General features: G+C 54.2%; 1 protein-coding gene across 1 annotated transcript in view; it reads left to right on the plus strand.

The window, feature by feature from the left end:
• The first annotated feature begins 1100 nt into the window (after positions 1-1100).
• The window catches only part of LOC146797106 (red-sensitive opsin), a 68520-nt gene continuing 43903 nt past the window's right edge, over positions 1101-25717 (plus strand). The window contains exon 1 of the mRNA XM_085629747.1: positions 1101-1359. Within this exon, the coding sequence (XP_085485873.1) occupies positions 1251-1359 (109 nt within the window). The 5' untranslated portion in view covers positions 1101-1250. The remainder of the gene's footprint in view (positions 1360-25717) is intronic.

Below are 25717 nucleotides of genomic sequence, written 5' to 3' on the forward strand. Positions count from 1 at the left end.
TGGGGACCCTGAGAGATTCCAACCGGGCTGGGACACACTCGCTTGCATATAAGGCTGGCCTGAGAAGTGACCACCTCATCCCAGCCCAGCCAGCCTGTCGAAAGCACCAGAATGCTAGAAAATCTTCCCTTTCCCTCCCACTTCTCAACTTCCTTTAAGTTTGATTTTGATGGGAATGTGTCCAGAAATCCTATTTAACAGAGCTTACACCTCCCCCTTTACATCATGGTACCTCTTTGGGTAAGGGGGGGGGGGTGGGGGGTTGCAACGAACACCACGCCTGCCCTTCTCTGGTGTGTGCCACGTGTCTGGCCTAGAGAGCGTTGTTTTTACTCAGTATGACCCTATGAGGAGTGAGAGCCGACAAAAAGCTACATTCTGTCAAGGTTGGGGGCGGGGCAGAGGGCCCCTTGCTGCCCAGATATGTGAAACCCAGCAGCAGCGGCCTCATCGACCAGGCTCCCAGGGGCTGCGGGCGGTGGGGGCGGGGGAGAAGCAGGCTTGGCATCAGTGGATACTTTCACTCAATGGCTTTGCATCGATTATTGCTGCATGGCTGGCCGCAGTCCCTGCCGATAGATCGATAGGTTTCTTCCACTGCCAACAAGAACCCCTTTGATACAAAATCCCATAAGTGAGGTTTGTTTGAATCTGTGAATTTTGTGAAGAAAGAGAATAAGGCAAACCAGGTCAGCAGGGGCCTTTGATTTAACCAAATTGGGCATTAGGACATTGAGCAGATGAGGTGGGATTAGGAGCCTGTCTTTCCTGGGGGTGGAACGGGAGCTAAAGCTCGCCTGTCCACCTCACACACCTCCCGCCATCCCCCCCACCTCCCCGCGTTAATCGCGCCCAAAGGAGGCTGCTCAGGGCCTGATCCAGTCACCTGAAGTGTCCAGAAAAGTCACTCTCCTCAGCCCTGACTGGTGACGCAGGCCCGGGCCGGCCAGAAGGGAGGGTGGGCTTAAAACTCACAAGCCCAATTAAGAGATCAAATGTTTAAGGGGGTTTGAGCTTGTTTGCGAGGGCCTGGGCTAATCCGGAAGGGCCTGTATAAAAAGAGAGGGGGGCCACCTGGCATATTAGTACTAGCCACCTGGGAGCGGTGAGGGAGGGCTCGCTGGATCCAAGTGAGAGAGGGTCCTGAGAGGAAGTGCAGAAGGGAGCACCTCGGTGAGCACAAGGGGAGCACAAGGAAGTGGGGCTCGAGGACCTCGGTACCAAGGAAGTCAAGAGGGCGCGCGCCAGTCATGGCCTACTCCTGGAACTCGGGCGCCTATGCAGCTCGGCGGAGATATGATGATGAGGACACAACTCGAAGTAGCATATTCACATATACCAACAGCAACAACACGCGGGGTGAGTACCCGGCTCTCCGGAGAGCCTTGAGAGTGGCATGGAGGGCACCAGGGAAGCATAGCAATCTGGAAGAAGAGCGTAGGACTTAGCGACACTCATGGGTGTTAGGTACATCACCATCTGCTGCAGCGCAGTAGCTCATCCTTGACCCCTTGCTTTATTGTCGCCCTCCTTGAACTTCCAGTTCAGGCAAAGGACGTTCCTGCAATATGAGTCCCCACTTTAACATCAGAGATGCATGCATGCATGCACTGCATATGCACGTCCATAGGAACAGAGCCATCCACACGGCTGACAGCGCATCTCTAGGCGCCGAGTTACTCTGTGGTTTGTGCCAGAAACCTGGAAGAGCTTTGGAAAGTCACCTCTGGACTCCCTAAAGCACAGCGAGGCCACACACATCGCAGATTGTGCGCTAAGCAAATGCCAGTACCAATGACATAACCAATCACCTGACCCATAACGGACTTTCTTGTTTGGGGACAAAGAAAATGAAACAAAAAAGAGGGGGGGGGGGTAATAAAGGGCCAATAAAGGTCCAGTACCCAGGCTCGAAAATGCTAATATGACAAATTGGGGAGGTACTGTTCCTATCAGGAAGTAAAGGAATCAAGGCCGGACTGGCCAGCGGGCAATTCCCCGGGAGGCTGGAGCCCCAGGAGGCCGGTATTGACACTTGGAGGCCGGTTTCAGCCTCTAGGAATGATCGTGCTCATTACCGATCGCGGCCGCAACTTGAAAGAGCTGCTCTTGTTCTAGCCACATTAGCTCCTCTGCCCATGCGGGCTGAAATGTTAATTTTTGCCAGGGCTGTTTTCAGTTTCCAGTCCGGCCCTGAAAGGAATCTAAGCTAGGATGGGGGGGTGGGAATTCTAGGGACTACTTCCTGGTGCCCTCACACATCCCTGGAGATGTCATGCTACATCGTTGGGCCTGCTCCTCATAGGGCTGGAACTGCAATGCCCTATAGGATCCACAAAGGGTCGCTTTAGCAGAGGTCATTTTATTTGATTGCCGTATGATGAGAGGAGAGTGTGTAAGGGTATCAAGAGTATATACAGTGGAGTGGAGTGAGGGTGTCTAATCAAGTGAAGGAAGTTAAAACTGGCGAAGAGTTGCCAAATTAGAATCTAATTTGCTGGCTCTCTTGGCAGGGTTAAAAAAACATAATAAGGTTAGGGCTCCTGTAGGCAAATAATGTACCCCAGAAGTCTTAAAATAATGAGTGTGGTCAGGTCGGCATGTTTCGCGCCTGGTGGCCCAGAAGGATCTGTGACGCTTCTTCAGGACCTAAAGGCTATGTGTAGTCCTACCCCACACTTAACACCAATTTGCTGACAAGGAAAATGACCCAGGTAAAATTTTGGGAAAGGTGGTATTTAAAGTATGTGCTGCACTCCAGGATCAGAGTTTGATGAGGGTAGTCTAAGCAGGTACCAGCAGTTGGGCAAAAAAACCCTGAGGCTGAATGCCAATGGATTAGCTACAGATGATGCACAGATAAGGAAGCCATTAATTAGAACTACAAATAATGTAAAGATGACCAGTGCAAACCAGGAGATAAGCAACAAGCTACTGAAGGAGATCTATTTAACGGTTTTATATAATGCAACGGTAACCAAAGGTATAATGTGCCTTACATAGAATGATATTGCAGGGACATTAGAACATTTATGAGAGTCTAAATTGTAAGGTAATATAGATGTGATCCATAATACACGGGTTGGGAATAAGGTGGAGTCAAAGGTCTGAGGGTGTCACCAGCTTCTGTATTTTGATTTACTTCATAGGAATTCAATTAGAATATCATGTTTAAAATACACTATAAAAATATCGTAGCCAGATAATCAACTCCCACTATATCATGACAGTAAATATATAGCTACGTATAGAGCTAGTATTCTTAATTCTCCATATATGTAGCACGGTACTATAAATCTTCAAGGTACATAGCTGTGGAGTTAAGAATACTACATCTTTACACACAGATATTCACTTATCTTCATGATATTGTGGAAGCTGATATTCTGTCTTCGATCTTTTAAAGAGCTAAATTTTCGTCCATGATATTCTGTCTTCAATCTTCTTGATGGGCGATGTTTTTGTCCATGATATTCTGTCTTCAATCTTTTTGATGGGTGATGTTTTTGTCCATGATATTTTGTCTCCGATCTTTTTGATGGGTGATGTTTTTGTCCATGATCTTCTGTCTTAGATCTTTTAGATGGGCGATGTTTTTGTCCATGATATTCTGTCTTCGTTCTTCTTGATGGGCGATGTTTTTGTCCATGATATTCTGTCTTCAATCTTTTTGATGGGGGATGTTTTTGTCCATGATATTTTGTCTCCGACCTTTTTGATGGGTGATGTTTTTGTCCATGATATTCTGTCTTAGATCTTTTAGATGGGCGATGTTTTTGTCCATGATATTCTGTCTTCGATCTTCTTTATGGGCGATGTTTTTGTCCATGATATTCTGTCTTCAATCTTTTTGATGGGTGATGTTTTTGTCCATGATATTTTGTCTCCGACCTTTTTGATGGGTGATGTTTTTGTCCATGATATTCTGTCTTAGATCTTTTAGATGGGCGATGTTTTTGTCCATGATATTCTGTCTTCGATCTTCTTGATGGGCGATGTTTTTGTCCTTGATATTCTGTCTTCAATCTTCTTGATGGGCGATGTTTTTGTCCATGATATTCTGTCTTAGATCTTTTAGATGGGCGATGTTTTTGTCCATGATATTCTGTCTTCGATCTTCTTGATGGGCGATGTTTTTGTCCATGATATTCTGTCTTCAATCTTCTTGATGGGCGATGTTTTTGTCCATGATATTTTGTCTCCAATCTTTTTGATGGGTGATGTTTTTGTCCATGATATTCTGTCTTAGATATTTTAGATGGGCGATGTTTTTGTCCATGATATTCTGTCTTCGATCTTCTTGATGGGCGATGTTTTTGTCCATGATATTCTGTCAAACAACCAGTTCAGATACAATCAGAAGACATTCGTTTTTAGAGATCTTCTGAATGACAGGAGACTCGGTTGAGTTCTTAGATCTCTATCTAAGTAAAGTTAAAAAAACATGCCTCTGTCAGAGACCCCCCCCCCCTTCTTTTTAGAAAACTTTGCTAAAGCAGTTTTGTGCAGCAAAGCAATATGCAAATGTGGGCCACTTTTTTTTAGCATGCCCGGGCCGAATTTTAATCCCAATCCAACCCTGGGTGGCACAGACCACTCTGCCTGACTTTAAGATTCTCACTGTCTAACGTCCATACACTTAACTTGGAAAATGTCCAGCACAGATCGCCAGCATGGAAAGGCGCGCACTTCTCCCTGGGTACGAGCTGTGGAGTCAGCATCCAATAGACTAACTGGGATTTCCGAGTTACATGTATGAACTTTAGACAAAGCAATGCCTGAAAAGGACAGGTGCACAGTGCAGCTGCGCTGTGCCCCAGCGCACTGGTCCATGATAGGGCCCAAGGGATGAGATGCTGCAGCTGGTTTAACCAACTGATTCGTAACGTGCAGCAGCACCTGACCACAGGATTGTGTCCACTCTTATGTGGTGTTACCACTAGCCTCTCGCTGGTGGAGATGACGTTTTCTCCATGTCATGATATGGATCTAGGCGCAAGTCTCCATGTGAGTTTAGGGCAGAGCTCAATATGTGTGTGAAGGGAGAACATGTGTGCTCATTAGGTTATTGTACATTTCCCCAGTTTGTTTACCTTTCTGAAGGACCATGAGAGAAGCTAATAAGACAAGATCAACCAATCACCGATGGGTGCAGGCCACGTGTGACCACCCCAAGAATGTCATGAACAGCATCAGTTAAGAACTGATCAGCCACATCAACAGGAGTCAGTTAATCACAGTGGTGGCGGGAACTCACTGAGTACAAATTGATTGGCGAGCTGAGAGACGAGAAGAGAGGGGGAAACGGAGTAAGAAACTGTCAGACGCAGAGAGAGAGCAAGAGGGTGGGAGACACAGACAGAGAAGAGAGAGGGGGAGAGACAGAGCAAGAGAGAAAGACGAGGCCGAAGCAGGGAGGGGGCTAGAGGGGGGAGAGCGAAAGAAGAGGTGAGAGATGGTAAACAGAGACAGGGAAAGTGCCATGGAGACGGACAGAGAAAGAGCAAAGGGGAAAGAGAGAGAGAACAACAGAGATGAGGGAGACACAAATAAATGGACATGGAGATAAAGGGAGACTTAGGAACAAAAAGACTTTGTTAGCCAGAGAGATACTGAAAGTGGGGGAAACGGAGAGAGATGATGAGGGAGTGCGAGAGAGAGAAGAAGAGTGAGAGATACAGAGGGAGATAAAAAAAGATGATGAGGGATATCCCGAGAGGGAGACAAGAGAAGAGAAAGGGAGTTTGAAATGCTAGGAGACAGAGTGAGAGAAAGAGAACAAAACATGACCAGCGAGAGAGATAGGCAGGAAGACAGTGACAGAGAGAGGCAGAAGAACAGAAACAGAAAGAAGAGATACAAAAAGAGACAGGGAGAGTAAGAAACAAGGAGACCGAGAAGGACAGAGAGAGAAAAAGAATGAGGGATAGAGACAGAGAGTGAGGAGAGTGATAGAGAGAAAGATGGAGAGATTGAGGAAAATTAAAAGAAATGTAGAGTGACAGAGAGAAAACAATTGAGCGAGAGGAGAGAAATACGGAGAGATGCAGACAGCTATAGAGAGACAACAAAGAGAACAAGCATTGGCATAGCCAATAGGTCTCGCTTTTGGGCCCTTATAAGAGTTTAGTCATGCAGCACATATCCCAAAAATAATAATTTTAAAATAAGAGCGTGGGTGGGACTAGGGGGCAGCAACTGGAGTGAGAAGTGATCAGCAGCGGGAGGCTGAGAGAGGGCATCCACGGAAAGAGGGTGGGAGACGAGAAAAAGCAGCGCTCTTCCAGTGGCCAGAATCACAGAATGTTAAGCCGACACAGTGGAACACAAAACAGAAGCCAACAGCAAACCAGCCGAGGAATGACTATTTTTATTACAAACTATCGCCCTGGACAATATCTAGTAAAACATAAATCCTTAAAGCCTGACTGGAATTAAACTACCCCACATACTAATCTCTAGCCGGGGAGATGGGATTTGGAAAACTGGTAAAGCGCGTGGTTAGTTAATTTTACCTCTTTCGTGGTCAGTTGTAATCCCGCTGCATACATCACCATTATCAGTGCCTAGAAGTGAGCGAAAGAGGCACGGTCTGCTTTGTTAATGATACAAAAGATTTTACAGCACTCCATACCGCACTCCTGCTGTTTCTACATTCTATAATTAGCAGCTGTTGTGTTATCGTGCACTTGAATGGTGAAACGAAGTAACATTAGTGCAATCTATCCCCAGATAAACAAAACAGTCCAATAAACCTATGCACGGAGAAATAAGACAGCCCAGCAACCTATCCCATGGCAAAGCAAGCAGACAAAACTACTGATCTTTGGGCTAACCAAGAAACAGTGAAAGCAAGAGTCTAATGACCTACACACATGAGAAAGTGAGCACTCACGCCTACCAAAAGTAAGCGTAAGTTGATTACCCTCTCTGGAGAGTAAGAAAACAAGCGTCCACCAAATCCCTTGTGTTGGAAGTAAAGCAACCCACTCGGGGTAAGTAACCGGACTATAGGAACAAGCCTGTCCTCCTAGGAATTAAGGGGCATATCAGCAACACCCGGCGATAATTATCGCTAAACGCACTTAGTGCTAGGATAATTATCGCCGAATTTTATCGCTGAGATAGCGTGCTATAAGCAACGCTTATCTCAAAAGCGAACGAATTCCAGGCGCAAGCTGCCAAATGTGCGATTATCGCTAGAAATACAGCGATAATCGCACAACGTTTGGCGATAGCTTGCTGATAGGGCAGGGCAGACTCAGCCATGATATCCACCTTCCATTGGATATCATGGCTAAGTCAAACTAAAAGCAGGCGTAAGGAAAGTAGCGATAACCAAGGTTAGCGCTACTTTTCTTATCGCTATGCTTATTAGCGTGCCCATTGATAATTGGAGAAATGTCGGTTAGCGACATATCTCCAGTTATCTTGAGCTGGAACGCCCACTTTGCATCTCATTAGAGATGCAAAGGTGGGCGTTACGGGAAAGGGCGCTAATAGCGATAGCGTGACCTTGCTGATACAGCGATCAAATTATCGCTGCTTTTTGGCCGTAAACGGCCGCAAAGCGGTGTTAATTTTTTAGCGCCGCCTTGTTGATATGCCCCTAAGATGTCTGAATACAGTAGCCCTAATGCGACCACACTAAAGTAATTTATGTTAAAAAATACTTGCACAGTGCTTTATTGCCATGTCCTTTTGGCGTTATCGAGTGCACGTCTCCAATGTTGGAAACTGTGTGGCACAAAAATAAAATAATCTTTCTGCACTTAAACGGTCGAAGAGCGTTGACAGTACTTGCTGATAAGGCAGCGCCTCACCTGAAAGCCCTGCTCTGATGATGGGCTTCAGAAGAACCTGTCTGAGCGAGATTTACTGCTGGAGAAAAAGCATGCTGTGTACCGACACACCCCTGCTGCGGATTCCTAAAAGTGAAGTTGGCGAAGAGGAAAGTAGCCTAGCTCGCTGCCTGGAACCTTAGCGGGTGAGTGCAGCATCTGCATGAACAGAGAGGTGCACCAGTGAAAGCGGGCGATCTGCTTCAAATCATGCTATCTGCCTGCAGCAGGTACTAGCGATACCAAAGGGGATGATGGACGGAGTGTTTGAGCAAATCAAACACTCACCCCCAGTCAACTGATCTGGGTTTAATCCATCATCATTCTTTAGCTCACTCCACCGCCCCAGTTCAGACATGGCTATATGCAAATCAGTCTGACACTGTGCCTCACGGGAACAGTCCAGCCCAAACTTCCAAGCCATGTCTTCCCTGGACCGGAAACAAGCATCCTGGGACCGGTGACCGGTTTCGGGTTCATAACCCTCATCAGCCAGGCTATCTTGAATCCAGTGGCAAAGTGAGCAAGAGACCCACTTCTGGGCATACCCTGCCAACTTAGGGCGAACAAAGCGATACCAAAGGGGATGATGGACGGAGCGTTTGAGCAAATCAAACACTCACCCCCAGTCAACTGATCTGGGTTTAATCCATCATCATTCTTTAGCTCACTCCACCACCCCAGATCAGACATGGCAATACGCAAATCAGTCTGACCCTGTGCCTCATGGGAACAGTCCAGCCCGATCTGCAAAGCCATGTCTTCCCTGGACCGGAAACAAGCATCCTGGGACCGGTTTCAGGTTCATAACCCTCATCAGCCAGGCTATCTTGAATCCAGTGGCAAAGTGAGCAAGGGACCCACGTCTTGGCATACCCTGCCAACTTAGGGTGAACAAAGCGATACCAAAGGGGATGATGGACGGAGCGTTTGAGCAAATCAAACACTCACCCCCAGTCAACTGATCTGGGTTTAATCCATCATCATTCTTTAGCTCACTCCACCACCCCAGTTCAGACATGGCCATATGCAAATCAGTCTGCCCCTGTGCCTCATGGGAACAGTCCAGCCAGAACTGCCAAGCATGTCTTCCCTGGACCGGAAATAAGTATTCTGGGACCAGTTTCGGGTTCATAACCCTCATCAGCCAGGCTATCTTAAATCCAGTGGCAAAGTGAGCAAGGGACCCACGTCTGGGCATATCCTGCCAACTTAGGGCGAACAAAGCGATACCAAAGGGGATGATGGACGGAGCGTTTGAGCAAATCAAACACTAACCCCCAGTCAACTGATCTGGGTTTAATCCATCTTCATTCTTTAGCTCACTCCACCACCCCAGTTCAGACATGGCCATATGCAAATCAGTCTGCCCCGTGCCTCATGGGAACAGTCCAGCCCGAACTGCCTAGACCGAAAAACAAGCATCCTGGGACCGGTTTCGGGTTCATAACCCTCATCAGCCAGGCTATCTTGAATCCAGTGGCAAAGTGAGCAAGGGACTCACGTCTGGGCATACCCTGCCAACTGAGGGCGAACAAAGTGATACCAAAGGGGATGATGGAGGGAGCGTTTGAGCAAATCAAACACTCACCCCCAGTCAACTGATCTAGGTTTAATCCATCATCATTATTTAGCTCACTCCACCACCCCAGTTCAGACATGGCCATATGCAAATCAGTCTGACCCTGTGCCTCATGGGAACAGTCCAGCCCGAACTGCCAAGCCATGCCTTCCCTGTTCCAGAAACAAGCATTCTGGGACCGGTTTCGGGTTCATAACCCTCATCAGCCAGGCTATCTTGAATCCAGTGGCAAAATGAGTAAGGGACCCACGTCTGGGCATATCCTGCCAATTTAGGGCAAACAAGTGTTGCATGGCTAAACACTGATAAGGTCCCAAAGGTGAGACCTATTGGCTATGCCAATGCTTCTTTTGAGTGAGTGGCTCGTGCAGGTATTCCACTGTGAGGTAGAGATGCTGCGAGTGCTTTTACAAGAGCCCCTGTGACATTGTGCCTGTTCCAAATGTATTTTGGGTCTGGTGTAATACTTCTAGCCCCTAATCCCGTCTACTCGCACCCAATGCATCCTTTAATGTCACATGTACAGCCGGGGTTGACACTCCTATTACCCCTGCCTTCCAGTGACACTTTACCTGACACCGGTGGTGGTGGTGGTGGACGTGGTGGTGGTGGTGGACGTGGAGGTGGTGGTGAACGTGGTGGTGGTGGACATGGTGGGGCGTGGTGGTGGTGGATGTGGTAGTGGATGTGGTGGTGGATGTGGTGGTGGATGTGGTGGTGGTGGAGGACATGGTGGTGGTGAACGTGGTGGTGGTGGTGGACATGGTGGTGGATGTGGTGGTGGACGTGGTGGTGGTTGTGGATGTGGTGGTGGTGGACGTGTTGGTGGTGGTGGACGTGGTGGTGGTGGTGGATGTGCTGGTGGTGGACATGGTGGTGGTGGACATGGTGGTGGACGTGGGGGTGGATGTGTTGTTGGTGGATGTGGTGGTGGACATGGTGGTGGTGGACGTGGTGATGGTGGTGGATGTGGTGGTGGTGAACATGGTGGTGGTGGATGTGGTGGTGGTGGGCGTGGTGGTGGTGGATGTGGTGGTGGTGGTAGATGTGGTGGTGATGGATGTGGTGGACGTGGCGGTGGTGGACATGGTGGTGGTGGACATGGTGGTGGTGGAGGACGTGGTGGAGGATTTGGTGGTGGTGGACGTGGTGGTGGACATGGTGGTGGTGGTGGACGTGGTGGATATGGTGGTGGTGAATGTGGTGGTGGATGTGGTGGTGGACGTGGTGGTGGTGGACAAGGTGGTGGAGGTGGTGGTGGAGGTGGTGGTGGTGGAGGTGGTGGACATGGTGGTGGTGGATTTGGTGGTGGACGTGGTGGTGGTTGATGTGGTGGTGGTGGACGTGGAGGACCTGGTGGTGGACGTGGTGGTGGTGGACACGGTGCTGGTGGACATGGTGCTGGTGGACGTGGTGGTGGTGCTGGTGGTGGAAGTGGATGTGGTGGTGGTGGACGTGGTGGTGGTGGACGTGGTGGTTGACGTGGTGGTGGTGGATGTGGTGGTGGTGGATGTGGTGGTGATGAATGTGTTGGTGGTGGACATGGTGGTGGATGTGGGAGTGGTGGACATGGTGGTGGTGAATGTGGTGGTGGAAATGGTGGTGGTGGACATGGTGGTGGACATGGTGGTGGTGGACGTGGTGGTGGACGTGGTGGTGGACATGCTGGTGGTAGACGTGGTGGTGGTTGTTAGAAATGGGATTTCTGGTTGGCTAGGGCTTGCGCCAAAGCCAGACAGAAACCACCACTCTAGTCAGGGCTGGGGAGTTACACGCCAAAGATAACCCCTGCTCACCCCCTTGGTAGCTTGGCACGAGCAGTCAGGCTTTTCCCTGAGGCGATGTGTAAAGCGTTTGCGCGCGCACCCAGCAACAACACCCAAGGCCCACCACAAAGGAAACTCCACACAAGGTATTCTATAAAAATAGCCTTTGTATTATACACAACACATTAGATAAAAACACACACTCTACAATGAGCCAACAGGCACGGGCAGAATTTACAAGGGATTATATATACAGGGGACAGGGCCACCTGGACCGCTGTCCGGAATTAGCACTCTTAGAACATAGGAATAATACTGTAGTATAAAATAACATATGTAGCACACAACCAGTAACTACTGGTATCAGGTAAGTACCACCTACGCAACCCTAACCACCTTAGGAAAATATTGCGCAGGGAATCAGGACCTCACTAGCACCACCTGTACTAGGGAGAAAACAACCACCTAGGTATCACAATACCTGTAGGGGTCTAAGCACATAAACACATGATGCATAACATTCAGAGGTGTAAAGCAAGGCACATGACGCATAAAAACACATTCAGAGGTGCAGGAAAGGAACAATAGCGCAAAACTCACATTCGCCACCACCTGTGGCAGTCCCTAGGCCAACTGGCCTTGTCGGGGCTAGGACGCCCTATGTCCCAGCAAAGTCAGGGCGCGACTGCGCAGGCTGCGCAGACCAGGGCGCACAAAGCACAACCTACACGTAGCAGTTGCCCACTAAGTGCTGGGCAACTGGTGAAATGCTGGGGCACCACTGTGCCTTCCTAAACAAATATGGCAGGGGTTGGAGCCTCGTGGCTCTAAATGCACAAAATGCCCCCTAGAGCCTTCGTGGCCCTAAACGTTACTGTGGGGCAAGGGGGGAGCGACCCGCTGCCATCTGGGGCCGCCCCGTCACGAAACAACTGGTGCCCCCTTTAGGTGGAGCCTCGATGGGCTCTCACAAACCTTGCCCCGTCGTTGGAGCGCCACGCGCTCAGAAACTACAACAATGCCCCCGAGTACGTGGGAGCCTTCTAGGCTCGAGGACAACGTGCCCAGTCGTTGGAGCCTTCACGGCTCTGAACAAATTGGCCCCGTTCGTTGGAGCGCTCTGGGCGCTCTGAGCACAAGGATGCCCTGTACACGTTGGAGCCACGGGGCTCTGATTCTGCCCCCGCACCCCCAGCACATGCGCGGAGTCCCCCAGCCCTCTTAAACACTCACCGGGCTGTCTGCAGGGGACTCCCGCGTCGTCTCTCTCTCCGCTCGGGGGGGGGGGAAGAAGGCTTCCTAGGCTTTTCCTGAACCGCGGAGGGGGCAGGCACCGATAACGTGCCTCGCGCCCCCCTCCACACAAGCTCCGGCCGCGCTCTCCTCACGGTCCAGCGCGGGGTGGGCTCCCGCCTGGATCTCCGGCTCCTCCGACTTGGCTGCGACCGCGTCGCTCCGTAGGAGGCGGGGTAGGCTCCCGCCCTCCTCTCCTCAGTTCCGGTTGTCCCGGAGGCCCGCCCGCCAGCCCGCCTGACTTCCGGTAAGCCCGGGCCGCGACAGGGATTCCAACTTTCGGGCAGCAAGAGGGGTAGGCTCCCTCGATTATAAAACACTATCCCGTGGGGTGGGCACCCGCTTTCAGTTACTGCAATGTCCCTGGCAGGGTGGGCACCTGCCAGAAGACTCTAGAATCGGCACAAGCGGGGCACACGCCGGGTGGGCACCGGCTAACAGAATCAAAGCGCTCCTAGCGCTACGGCCAAAAATGAAAGCGCTTTCAGCGCTGAAGGCCAGTCCAGCGCTCCCAGGCGCTTAGAACCACAGGTCCAGCAATAAATCTCCAAAAAGCATGGGGGGGGCAAAGACTGGGCCCAGGGGCCAGCTCACAGGGCCCTCCAGCAGGGAGGCAGTCCCCAGTGGCGGTCTCTCCTGGCGCCCAGCAGCAACAGGCCCCCCTCAGATGTGATCCTAGAAGAGAACAGTTTCTGTGGGGACACAGCCCCATTCTTATACAGCAAAACCCCTTTGTTCTGGGTTCAGGGTGAGGGGGAAAACCAGTCGCAGCTGGTTGGGGAGCACCCTTGATGTGCTCAGCCCCTCACTCTATTCATTGGCAGGGCTAGGGTCGTCAGTCGCACCGCAGGGGGCGGGGCCAGCATTGTGTGTGGAAAACCCTGTCCTATTCAGGACCCAGGTGTACTCCTCCCACCCATCTAGCTGCTGATCTCCCCATTCACCACTGGGTGACTCATCCTGACTCTGGGGAATCCCTAGCCCGTCACATGACATGACCAGCCAATCACGCGACAGACACACTGCACACAGAAGTGCCCACTTCTAGAAGTGGCACTTCCACACTAGGTACATGCACGCCGCACACATCATCGCGCAGCACTCACTCCCACGAGTCCGCACATACCAAACTCGGGCCTGCACACCCCACGCATCAGGAACTACTAGGGACACATACATTTCCCATGCATTCCTATGGGAGGGCAGGCCTATCTCACCACATGCACTCAGAGCACGCACGCACTTTACCCTGGGACACAGGGAAAGTGCGCAGAGACCAAACAATTACCACACCAAGTCATCAGTAAAAAGCAAAAAAGTTCAGGGGTGAACCTGCCAGAAGGGCCAAGTCCAACAGTGGTGGATGTGGTGGTCGACATGGTGGTGGTGATCGTGGTGGTGGACATGGTGGTGGTGGACGTGGTGGTGGAGGTGGTGGTGGACATGCTGGTGGTAGACGTGGTGGTGGTGGACGTGGTGGTCGACATGGTGGTGGTGGTGGACGTGGTAGTGGTGGTGGACATGGTGGTGGACGTGGTGGTGGTGGACGTGGTGGTCGACATGGTGGTGGTGGTGGACATGGTGGTGGTGGACGTGGTGATGGACATGGTGGTGGTGGATGTGGTGGTGGTGGTGGACGTGGTGCTGGTGGTGGATGTGGTGGTGGTGGATGTGGTGATGGACATGGTGGTGGTGGACGTGGTGGTGGTGGTGGACGTGGTGCTGGTGGTGGATGTGGTGGTGGTGGATGTGGAGGTGATGGATGTGGTGGTGGTGGATGTGGTGGTGGTGGAGGACGTGGTGGTGGTGGAGGACGTGGTGGACATGGTGGTGAACATGGTGGTGGTGGACGTGGTGGTGGTGGTGGTGGACGTGCTGGTGGTGGACATGGTGGTGGTGGACATGGTGATGGATGTGGTGGTGGATGTGTTGGTGGTGGAAGTGGTGGTGGACGTGGTGGTGGTGGATGTGGTGATGGTGGTGGACATGGTGGTGGTGGTGAACATGGTGGTGGTGGACGTGGTGGTGGTGGGCGTGGTGGTGGTGGTGGATGTGGTGGTGGTGGTAGATGTGGTGATGGTGGATGTGGTGGACATGGTGGTGTTGCACGTGGTGGTGGACATGGTGGTGGTGGAGGACGTGGTGGTGGTGGAGGACGTGGTGGTGGTGGACGTGGTGGTGGACATGGTGGTGGACATTGGTGGATATGGTGGTGGTGAACGTGGTGGTGAACGTGGTGGTGAACGTGGTGGTGGTGGACATGGTGGTGGTGGAAATTGTTGTTGGTGGACTTGGGGATGATCATGGTGGTGGTGGTGGTGGTGGACGTGGTGGTGGTAGTGGATGTGGTGGAGGTGGACACGGTGGTGGGGGTGGACGTGGTGGTGGTGGAGGACATGGTGGTGGAGGACATGGTGGTGGACGTGGTGGTGGTGACTGTGGTGGTGGACATGGTGGTGGTGGACGTGGTGGTGGAGGTGGTGGTGGACATGCTGGTGGTAGACGTGCTGGTGGTGGATGTGGTGGTCGACATGGTAGTGGTGGTGGACATGGTGGTGGACATGGTGGTGGACATGGTGGTGGTGGACAGGGTGGTGGTGGACCTGGTGATGGACATGGTGGTGGTGGACATGGTGGTGGTGGTGGACGTGGTGGTGGTGGATGTGGTGGTGGTGGATGTGGTGGTGGTAGTGGATGTGGAGGTGATGGATGTGGTGGTGGTGGTGGTGGATGTGGTGGTGGTGGAGGACGTGGTGGTGGTGGAGGACGTGGTGGTGGTGGACATGGTGGACATGGTGGTGGTGGACGTGCTGGTGGTGGTGGACGTGCTGGTGGTGGACATGGTGGTGGATGTGGTGGTGGACGTGTTGGTGGTGGAAGTGGTGGTGGACATGGTGGTGGTGGACGTGGTAATGGTGGTGGACATGGTGGTGGTGAACATGGTGGTGGTGGATGTGGTGGTGGTGGGTGCGGTGATGGTGGTGGATGTGGTGGTGGTGGTAGATGTGGTGGTGGATGTGGTGGACGTGGTGGATGTGGTGGTGTTGGATGTGGTGGTGGACATGGTGGTGGTGGAGGACAGGGTGGTGGTGGATGTGGTGGTGGACATGGTGGTGGACGTGGTGGATATGGTGTTGGTGAACGTGGTGGTGGACGTGGTGGTGGTGACTTTGGTGGTGGACATGGTGGTGGTGGACGTGGTGGTGGAGGTGGTGGTGGACATGCTGGTGATAGACGTGCTGTTGGTGGATGTGGTGGTCGACATGGTGGTGGTGGACGTGGTGGTGGACATGGTAGTGGTGGTGGACATGGTGGTGGACATGGTGGTGGACATGGTGGTGGTTGACATGGTGGTGGTAGAACTGGTGATGGACATGGTGGTGGTGGACGTGGTGGTGGTGGTGGACGTGGTGGTGGTGGATGTGGAGGTGATGGATGTGGTGGTGGTGGTGGTGGATGTGGTGGTGGTGGAGGACGTGGTGGTGGTGGAGGACATGGTGGATTGTGGATGTGGTGGACGTGGTGGTGGTGGACGTGCTGGTGGTGGTGGATGTGCTGGTGGTGGACATGGTGGTGGTGGACATGGTGGTGGTGGACATGGTGGTGGATGTGGTGGTGGACGTGTTGGTGGTGGAAGTGGTGGTGGACATGGTGGTGGTGGACGTGGTAATGGTGGTGGACATGGTGGTGGTGGTGGTGAACATGGTGGTGGTGGATGTGGTGGTGGTGGGTGCGGTGGTGGTGGAGGACGTGGTGGTGGTGGACGTGGTGGTGGACATGGTGGTGGACGTGGTGGATATGGTGTTGGTGAACGTGGTGGTGGACGTGGTGGTGGATGTGGTGGTGGTGGACATGGTGGTGGAGGTGGTGCTGGAGGTGGTGGTGGTGGACGTGGTGGTGGACATGGTGGTGGTGGATGTGGTGGTGGACATGGTGGTGGTGGACGTGGTGGACCTGGTGGTGGACATGGTGGTGGTGGACATGGTGGTGGACATGGTGCTGGTGGACATGGTGGTGGTGCTGGTGGTGGAAGTGGATATGGTGGTGGATGTGGTGGTGGTGGATGTGGTGGTGGTGGACGTGGTGGTTGATGTGGTGGTGGTGGATGTGGTGGTGGTGGATGTGGTGGTGATGGTGATGGATGCGGTGGTGGTGGACGTGGTGGTGGATGTGGTGGTGGAAATGGTGGTGTTGGTGGTAGACATGGTGGTGGACTTGGTGGTGGTGGACGTGGTGGTGGACATGGTGGTGGTGGACATGGTGGTGATGGATGTGGTGGTGGTGGTGGACGTGGTGGTGGATGTGGGAGTGGTGGACATGGTGGTGGTGGACATGGTGGTGGAAATGATGGTAGTGGTGGTGGACATGGTGGTGGACGTGGTGGTGGACATGGTGGTGATGGACATGGTGATGGTGGACATGGTGGTGGTGGAGGTGGTGATGGACTTGGTGGTGGTGGATGTGGTGGTGGTGGTGGACGTGGTGGTGGTGGATGTGGTGGTGGATGTGGTGGTGGTGGTGGATGTGGAGGTGGTGGATGTGGTGGTGGTGGAGGACGTGGTGGTGGTGGAGGACGTGGTGGTGGTGGACGTGGTGGATGTGGTGGCGGAGATGGTGGTGGACATGATGGTGGTGGACATGGTGGTGGTGGACGTGGTGGAGGACGTGGTGGTGGTGGACGTGGTGGTGGACATGGTGGTGGTGGTGGACGTGGTGGATATGGTGATGGTGAACATGGTGGTGGACGTGGTGGTGAACGTGGTGGTGGAGGTGGTGGTGGACGTGGTGGTGGTGGACATGGTGGTGGTGGACGTGGTGGTGGACGTGGTGGTGGTTGACGTGGTGGTGGTGCTGGTGGTGGAAGTGGACGTGGTGGTGGATGTGGTGGTGGTGCATGTGGTGGTGGTGGACGTGGTGGTTAACGTGGTGGTGGTGGACGTGGTGGTGGTGGTGGATGTGGTGGTGATGGATGTGGTGGTGGTGGATGTGGTGGTGGATGTGAGAGTGGTGGACATGGTGGTGGTGGACGTGGTGGTGGAAATGGTGGTGGTGGTGGTGGACATGGTGGTGGTGGATGTGGTGGTGGATGTGGTGGTGGACATGGTGGTGGTGGACGTGGTGGTGGTGGATGTGGTGGAGATGGATGTGGTGGTGGTGGACGTGGTGGTGGATGTGGGAGTGGTGGACATGGTGGTGGACGTGGTGGTGGAAATGGTGGTAGTGGTGGTGGACATGGTGGTGGATGTGGTGGTGGACATGGTGGTGGTGGACGTGGTGATGGATGTGGTGGTGGTGGACATGGTGGTGGTGGATGTGGTGGTGGATGTGGAGGTGGTGGATGTGGTGGTGGTGGAGGACGTGGTGGTGGTGGAGGACGTGGTGGTGGTGAACATGGTGCTGGTGGATGTGGTGGTGGTGGGTGTGGTGGTGGTGGATGTGGTGGTGGTGGTAGATGTGGTGGTGGTGGATGTGGTGAACGTGGTGGTGGTGTACGTGGTGGTGGACATGGTGGTGGTGGAGGATGGAGGATGTGGTGGTGGTGGAGGACGTGGTGGTGGTGGACGTGGTGGTGGACATGGTGGTGGTGGTGGACGTGGTGGATATGGTGATGGCGAACGTGGTGGTGGACGTGGTGGTGAACATGATGGTGGAGGTGGTGGTGGACATGGTGGTGGTGGACATGGTGGTGGTGGACGTGGTGGTGGACATGGTGGTGGACGTGTTGGTGGTTGACGTGGTGGTGGTGCTGGTGGTGGAAGTGGACGTGGTGGTGGATGGCCAGGAGAAGGCCCTGGAGTGGATCACCTCATTCCTCGCCGGAAGAACCCAGAGAGTCCGCCTCCCCCCGTTCCGGTCAGCGGCCACCGAAGTCATCTGCGGCGTTCCACAAGGGTCATCGCTCAGCCCCACCCTCTTCAACGTCTACATGAGCCCCCTCGCAACCATCGCACGTCAACACAACCTCAAGATCATCACCTACGCCGACGACACCCAGCTGATCCTCTCCCTCACCAGTGACCCGGACGCCGCCAGAGCCAGCCTACACGAAGGGATGAAAGACGTCGCCGAATGGATGAAGAACAGCCGCCTGAAACTGAACTCAGACAAGACGGAGGTCCTCATCCTGGGATCATCACCCTCCGCCTGGGACGACTCCTGGTGGCCCCCCGCCCTGGGAGCCACCCCCAAGCCAACGGACCACGCACGCAACCTAGGCTACATCCTGGACTCCTCCCTCTCGATGACCAGACAAGTCAACGCCGTCTCATCTTCATGCTTCAACACCCTGCGCATGCTTCGAAAGATCTTCCGGTGGATCCCCACCGAGACCAGGAAGACGGTCACCCAGGCCCTCGTCACCAGTCGGCTGGACTACGGGAACGCCCTCTACGCTGGCACCACCGCCAAACTCCAGAAGAAACTCCAACGGATCCAGAACGCCTCAGCACGACTCATCCTGGACATCCCCCGACACAGCCACATCTCCGGACACCTGAGAGACCTGCACTGGCTCCCCGTCAACAAAAGAATCACGTTCCGACCCCTCACCCACGCACACAAGGCCCTCCACGACCTGGGCCCCAAGTTCCTCAACAGCCGCCTGACCTTCCACAAGCCCACCCGCCAGCTCCGCTCCGCCAGCCTCGCTCTCGCCACCGTCCCCTGCATCTGCAGAGCCACCGCCGGAGGAAGATCCTTCTCCTACCTGGCAGCCAAGACATGGAGCTCCCTCCCCATCCACCTCCGGACAACGCAAGACCATCTCGCCTTCAGGAAGCAACTCAAGACCTGGCTGTTCGAGCAGTAGCGTTTTCCCCCCCAGCGCCTTGAGACCCTCCGGGTGAGCAGTGCGCTATACAAATGCCTATGATTGATTGATTGATTGATGTGGTGGTGATGGATGTGGTGGTGGTGGACGTGGTGGTGGATGTGGGAGTGGTGGACATGGTGGTGGTGGACGTGGTGGTGGAAATGGTGGTGGTGGTGGTGGACATGGTGGTGGACATGGTGGTGGTGGACGTGGTGGTGGACGTGGTGGTGGACATGGTGTTGGTGGACATGGTGGTGGTGGATTTGGTGGAGATGGATGTGGTGGTGGTGGACGTGGTGGTGGATGTTAGAGTGGTGGACATGGTGGTGGACGTGGTGGTGGAAATGGTGGTAGTGGTGGTGGACATGGTGGTGGACGTGGTGGTGGACATGGTGGTGGTGGACATGGTGGTGGTGGACGTGGTGATGGACATGGTGATGGTGGACATGGTGGTGGTGGAGGTGGTGATGGACTTGGTGGTGGTGGATGTGGTGGTGGTGGTGGACGTGGTGGTGGTGGATGTGGTGGTGGATGTGGTGGTGGTGGTGGATGTGGAGGTGGTGGATGTGGTGGTGGTGGAGGACGTGGTGGTGGTGGAGGACGTGGTGGTGGTGGACGTGGTGGATGTGGTGGCGGAGATGGTGGTGGACATGATGGTGGTGGACATGGTGGTGGTGGACGTGGTGGAGGACGTGGTGGTGGTGGACGTGGTGGTGGACATGGTGGTGGTGGTGGACGTGGTGGATATGGTGATGGTGAACATGGTGGTGGACGTGGTGGTGAACGTGGTGGTGGAGGTGGTGGTGGACGTGGTGGTGGTGGACATGGTGGTGGTGGACGTGGTGGTGGACGTGGTGGTGGTTGACGTGGTGGTGGTGCTGGTGGTGGAAGTGGACGTGGTGGTGGATGTGGTGGTGGTGCATGTGGTGGTGGTGGACGTGGTGGTTAACGTGGTGGTGGTGGACGTGGTGGTGGTGGTGGATGTGGTGGTGATGGATGTGGTGGTGGTGGATGTGGTGGTGGATGTGAGAGTGGTGGACATGGTGGTGGTGGACGTGGTGGTGGAAATGGTGGTGGTGGTGGTGGACATGGTGGTGGTGGATGTGGTGGTGGATGTGGTGGTGGACATGGTGGTGGTGGACGTGGTGGTGGTGGATGTGGTGGAGATGGATGTGGTGGTGGTGGACGTGGTGGTGGATGTGGGAGTGGTGGGCATGGTGGTGGACGTGGTGGTGGAAATGGTGGTAGTGGTGGTGGACATGGTGGTGGATGTGGTGGTGGACATGGTGGTGGTGGACGTGGTGATGGATGTGGTGGTGGTGGACATGGTGGTGGTGGATGTGGTGGTGGATGTGGAGGTGGTGGATGTGGTGGTGGTGGAGGACGTGGTGGTGGTGGAGGACGTGGTGGTGGTGAACATGGTGCTGGTGGATGTGGTGGTGGTGGGTGTGGTGGTGGTGGATGTGGTGGTGGTGGTAGATGTGGTGGTGGTGGATGTGGTGAACGTGGTGGTGGTGTACGTGGTGGTGGACATGGTGGTGGTGGAGGATGGAGGATGTGGTGGTGGTGGAGGACGTGGTGGTGGTGGACGTGGTGGTGGACATGGTGGTGGTGGTGGACGTGGTGGATATGGTGATGGCGAACGTGGTGGTGGACGTGGTGGTGAACATGATGGTGGAGGTGGTGGTGGACATGGTGGTGGTGGACATGGTGGTGGTGGACGTGGTGGTGGACATGGTGGTGGACGTGTTGGTGGTTGACGTGGTGGTGGTGCTGGTGGTGGAAGTGGACGTGGTGGTGGATGGCCAGGAGAAGGCCCTGGAGTGGATCACCTCATTCCTCGCCGGAAGAACCCAGAGAGTCCGCCTCCCCCCGTTCCGGTCAGCGGCCACCGAAGTCATCTGCGGCGTTCCACAAGGGTCATCGCTCAGCCCCACCCTCTTCAACGTCTACATGAGCCCCCTCGCAACCATCGCACGTCAACACAACCTCAAGATCATCACCTACGCCGACGACACCCAGCTGATCCTCTCCCTCACCAGTGACCCGGACGCCGCCAGAGCCAGCCTACACGAAGGGATGAAAGACGTCGCCGAATGGATGAAGAACAGCCGCCTGAAACTGAACTCAGACAAGACGGAGGTCCTCATCCTGGGATCATCACCCTCCGCCTGGGACGACTCCTGGTGGCCCCCCGCCCTGGGAGCCACCCCCAAGCCAACGGACCACGCACGCAACCTAGGCTACATCCTGGACTCCTCCCTCTCGATGACCAGACAAGTCAACGCCGTCTCATCTTCATGCTTCAACACCCTGCGCATGCTTCGAAAGATCTTCCGGTGGATCCCCACCGAGACCAGGAAGACGGTCACCCAGGCCCTCGTCACCAGTCGGCTGGACTACGGGAACGCCCTCTACGCTGGCACCACCGCCAAACTCCAGAAGAAACTCCAACGGATCCAGAACGCCTCAGCACGACTCATCCTGGACATCCCCCGACACAGCCACATCTCCGGACACCTGAGAGACCTGCACTGGCTCCCCGTCAACAAAAGAATCACGTTCCGACCCCTCACCCACGCACACAAGGCCCTCCACGACCTGGGCCCCAAGTTCCTCAACAGCCGCCTGACCTTCCACAAGCCCACCCGCCAGCTCCGCTCCGCCAGCCTCGCTCTCGCCACCGTCCCCTGCATCTGCAGAGCCACCGCCGGAGGAAGATCCTTCTCCTACCTGGCAGCCAAGACATGGAGCTCCCTCCCCATCCACCTCCGGACAACGCAAGACCATCTCGCCTTCAGGAAGCAACTCAAGACCTGGCTGTTCGAGCAGTAGCGTTTTCCCCCCCAGCGCCTTGAGACCCTCCGGGTGAGCAGTGCGCTATACAAATGCCTATGATTGATTGATTGATTGATGTGGTGGTGATGGATGTGGTGGTGGTGGACGTGGTGGTGGATGTGGGAGTGGTGGACATGGTGGTGGTGGACGTGGTGGTGGAAATGGTGGTGGTGGTGGTGGACATGGTGGTGGACATGGTGGTGGTGGACGTGGTGGTGGACGTGGTGGTGGACATGGTGTTGGTGGACATGGTGGTGGTGGATTTGGTGGAGATGGATGTGGTGGTGGTGGACGTGGTGGTGGATGTTAGAGTGGTGGACATGGTGGTGGACGTGGTGGTGGAAATGGTGGTAGTGGTGGTGGACATGGTGGTGGACGTGGTGGTGGACATGGTGGTGGTGGACATGGTGTTGGTGGACGTGGTGATGGACGTGGTGGTGGTGGACGTGGTGGTGGTGGACGTGGTGGTGGTGGATGTGGTGGTGTTGGATGTGGTGGTGGAGGACATGGTGGTGGTGGAGGACGTGGTGGTGGTGGACGTGGTGGATGTGGTGGTGGACATGGTGGTGGTGGACATGGTGGTGGTGGTGGTGGTGGACGTGCTGGTGGTGGACGTGATGGTGGGCGACGTGGTGGACATGGTGGTGGACGTGGTGGTGAATGTGTTGGTGGTGGACGTGGTGATGGACGTGGTGGTGGTGGACGTGGTGGTGGTGAACATGGTGGTGGTGGACGTGTTGGTGGTGGGCGTGGTGGTGGTGGTAGATGTGGTGGTGGTGGATGTGGTGGACGTGGGGGTGGTGCATGTGGTGGTGGAGGACGCGGTGGTGGTGGAGGACGTGGTGGTGGTGGACGTGGTGGTAGGCATGGTGGTGGTGGTGGACGTGGTGGATATGGTGGTGGTGAACGTGGTGGTGGACATGGTGGAGGACGTAGTGGTGGTGGACGTGGTGGTGGAGGTGGTGCTGGAGGTGGGGGTGGTGGACGTGGTGGTGGTGGACATGGTGGTGGTGGACGTGGTGGTGGACGTGGTGGTGGTGGTGGTCATTGTGGATCTGGTGGTGGACGGGGTGGTGAGGAGGACATGGTGATGGTGGACATGGTGCTGGTGGACGTGGTGGTGGTGCTGGTGGTGGAAGTGGACGTGGTGGTGGATGTGGTGGTGGTGGACGTGGTGGTGGTGGACGTGGTGGTTGACATGGTGGTGGTGGACATGGTGGTGGTGGTGGATGTGGTGGTGATGGATGTGGTGGTGGTGGACGTGGTGGTGGATGTGGAAGTAGTGGACATGGTGGTGGTGGACATGGTGGTGGAAATGGTGGTGGTGGACATGGTGGTGGACATGGTGGTGGTGGACGTGGTGGTGGTGGTGGATGTGGTGGTGATGGACATGGTGGTTGACGTGGTGGTGGACATGGTGGTGGTGGTGGTGGATGTGGTGGTGGTGGACGTGGTGGTGGTAGTGGATGTGGTGGACGTGGTGGTGGTGGTGGACGTGGTAGTGGTGGAGGACATGGTGGTGGTGGTGGTGGACGTGGTGGTGGTAGACATGGCGGTGGTGGACATGGTGGTGGACGTGGTGGTGGTGACCGAGGTGGTGGACATGGTGGTGGTGGACGTGGTGGTGGAGGTGGTGGTGGACATGCTGGTGGTAGATGTGGTGGTGGTGGACGTGGTGGTCGACATGGTGGTGTCGGACGTGGTGGTGGACGTGGTAGTGGTGGTGGACATGGTGGTGGACGTGGTGGTGGACATGCTGGTGGTGGACATGGTGGTGGTGGACGTGGTGGTGGACGTGGTGGTGGTGGACATGGTGGTGGACGTGGTGGTGGTGGATGTGGTGGAGGGTGTGGAGGTGGTGGAGGACGTGGTGGTGGTGGACGTGGTGGTGGTAGACATGGTGGTGGATGTGGCAGTGGAGGTGGTGGTGGTGGACGTGGTGGTGGTAGACGTGGTGGTGGACGTGGTGATGGTGGTGGACATGGTAGTGGTGGTGGACGTGGTGGTGTTGGACGTGGTGGTGTTGGACGTGGTGGTGGACGTGGTGGTGGACGTGGTGGTGGTGGACGTGGTGGTGCAAGGAGGAGACAATTCCGTTGCAGTCCCTTCCCACTGGTGGCAATCGTTTCAAGGCAGTGATGTCTCACTACAGCGCAAGCTGCAACCGTAGAAAAAACGCCTAGAAGGTTCGGATCAGGTGGCAGGGTTCTAAGCTGGCAAGGGGTGCAAAGCTCTTACAGCCTGTTTGCTTAGGCTCAGGCCTTCTGGAAAATCTGCATGGATTGATTTAACACGAGGACAAAAACAATCATATTTGCCCAGTGCTTTTCTGGAAGCAGGCAAAAGAAACGTTAATTGACATGTGAAAAGTCTAACAATAACAAATCCCTTATAGACCCGCTCAACAAGTCACCCTGTCTGGGTCAGCCAGGCCAGTGACAAACAATGAGGCAGTGTGAGTAAAAGGTACACCACACGATTAAGAGAGGCTAACGGGGCGGCCTTGGCATTTTCTTAGTTTTTTAGAAGGGTCGAAAAAGAAGGACTGCAATGTAAGAGAATATTAAAAATGCAATAATATTTGGAAGATAACGAACACCGTGACTGTCTCCGGCTGCGTTTTCAGACAATGTAGTGCGTCACTGCTTTATTAGCCACAGTAGGGATTTATGAAACATCACAACAAGGCCCCCTGCACTCTTCGCTGGGGTTGGGGGCGTGTCCTGGAAGTGACGTGCAACAAGTGGAACAGTAAAACGTCTTTTATTTATAGTGGACCTTTGTAAGCTGAAGATTGTTCGGCGGGAATAAATATTTGCTGACTTGTTTTGCCACGGCCACTCGCTGAGACAACACATTGAACCTTTTAGAAACAAAAAACATAAGAACGCTGGTTATTATTTTGGTTAACGCACATGACAGCCCTTTCACCAGCGAAAAATAGATCTCAGTGACAACAGACGTTAAAAAAAAGCATGCAAACACTCCAATGAGCAGAATCAAAAATTGCAGACTCTTAATGTGCACGCGGGGACTGGATGGTTCACTGGCGGCGTGCCAAAAAAAAGGTCCCCAGAGTGTCACGCCGCCAGTAAAGCATCCAGTCCCCGCGTGCACATCTTCTGTCCCACTGCGTGCTCGCTTGGAATACGCTGCTAACACCAGGCGAGACCTAAAAAGGGCAAAAATGAGAAACAGGGAGATAGGCGGAGAGAGAAAGAGAGAGACAAAAACGACCAAGACAATAAGGGGGGAAAGAGAAGGAAGAAAGAGAGAAGAAAAGAGTGAGAGATCTACATAGTGACACAAATGGAAAGTGTGAAAAAGAGAGAAAGACAAAGAAGGAGGCAGGGCGAGTGACAGAATGGGCGTTAGAAAGACACATAGAGAAAAGAGATAGAGAGAGACAGAAGGAAAAAGAAACAGAGAGATAGAAAAAGACGTGGAGTAAGAGAGAGAAGTAGAAGACACAAAGAGAGGGAGACAGGGAGTGTGAGAAACAGGGAGATGAGAGAAAGAGTGTGAGAGAGAATTTGACAGAGACAAAGTGGAGAAAGGCGGACAGAGATAAAGAGAGAGAGAAAAA

This window comes from Triturus cristatus, chromosome 10, assembly GCF_964204655.1.
Source record: "Triturus cristatus chromosome 10, aTriCri1.1, whole genome shotgun sequence".
In the NCBI taxonomy this organism is placed as follows: domain Eukaryota; kingdom Metazoa; phylum Chordata; class Amphibia; order Caudata; family Salamandridae; genus Triturus; species Triturus cristatus.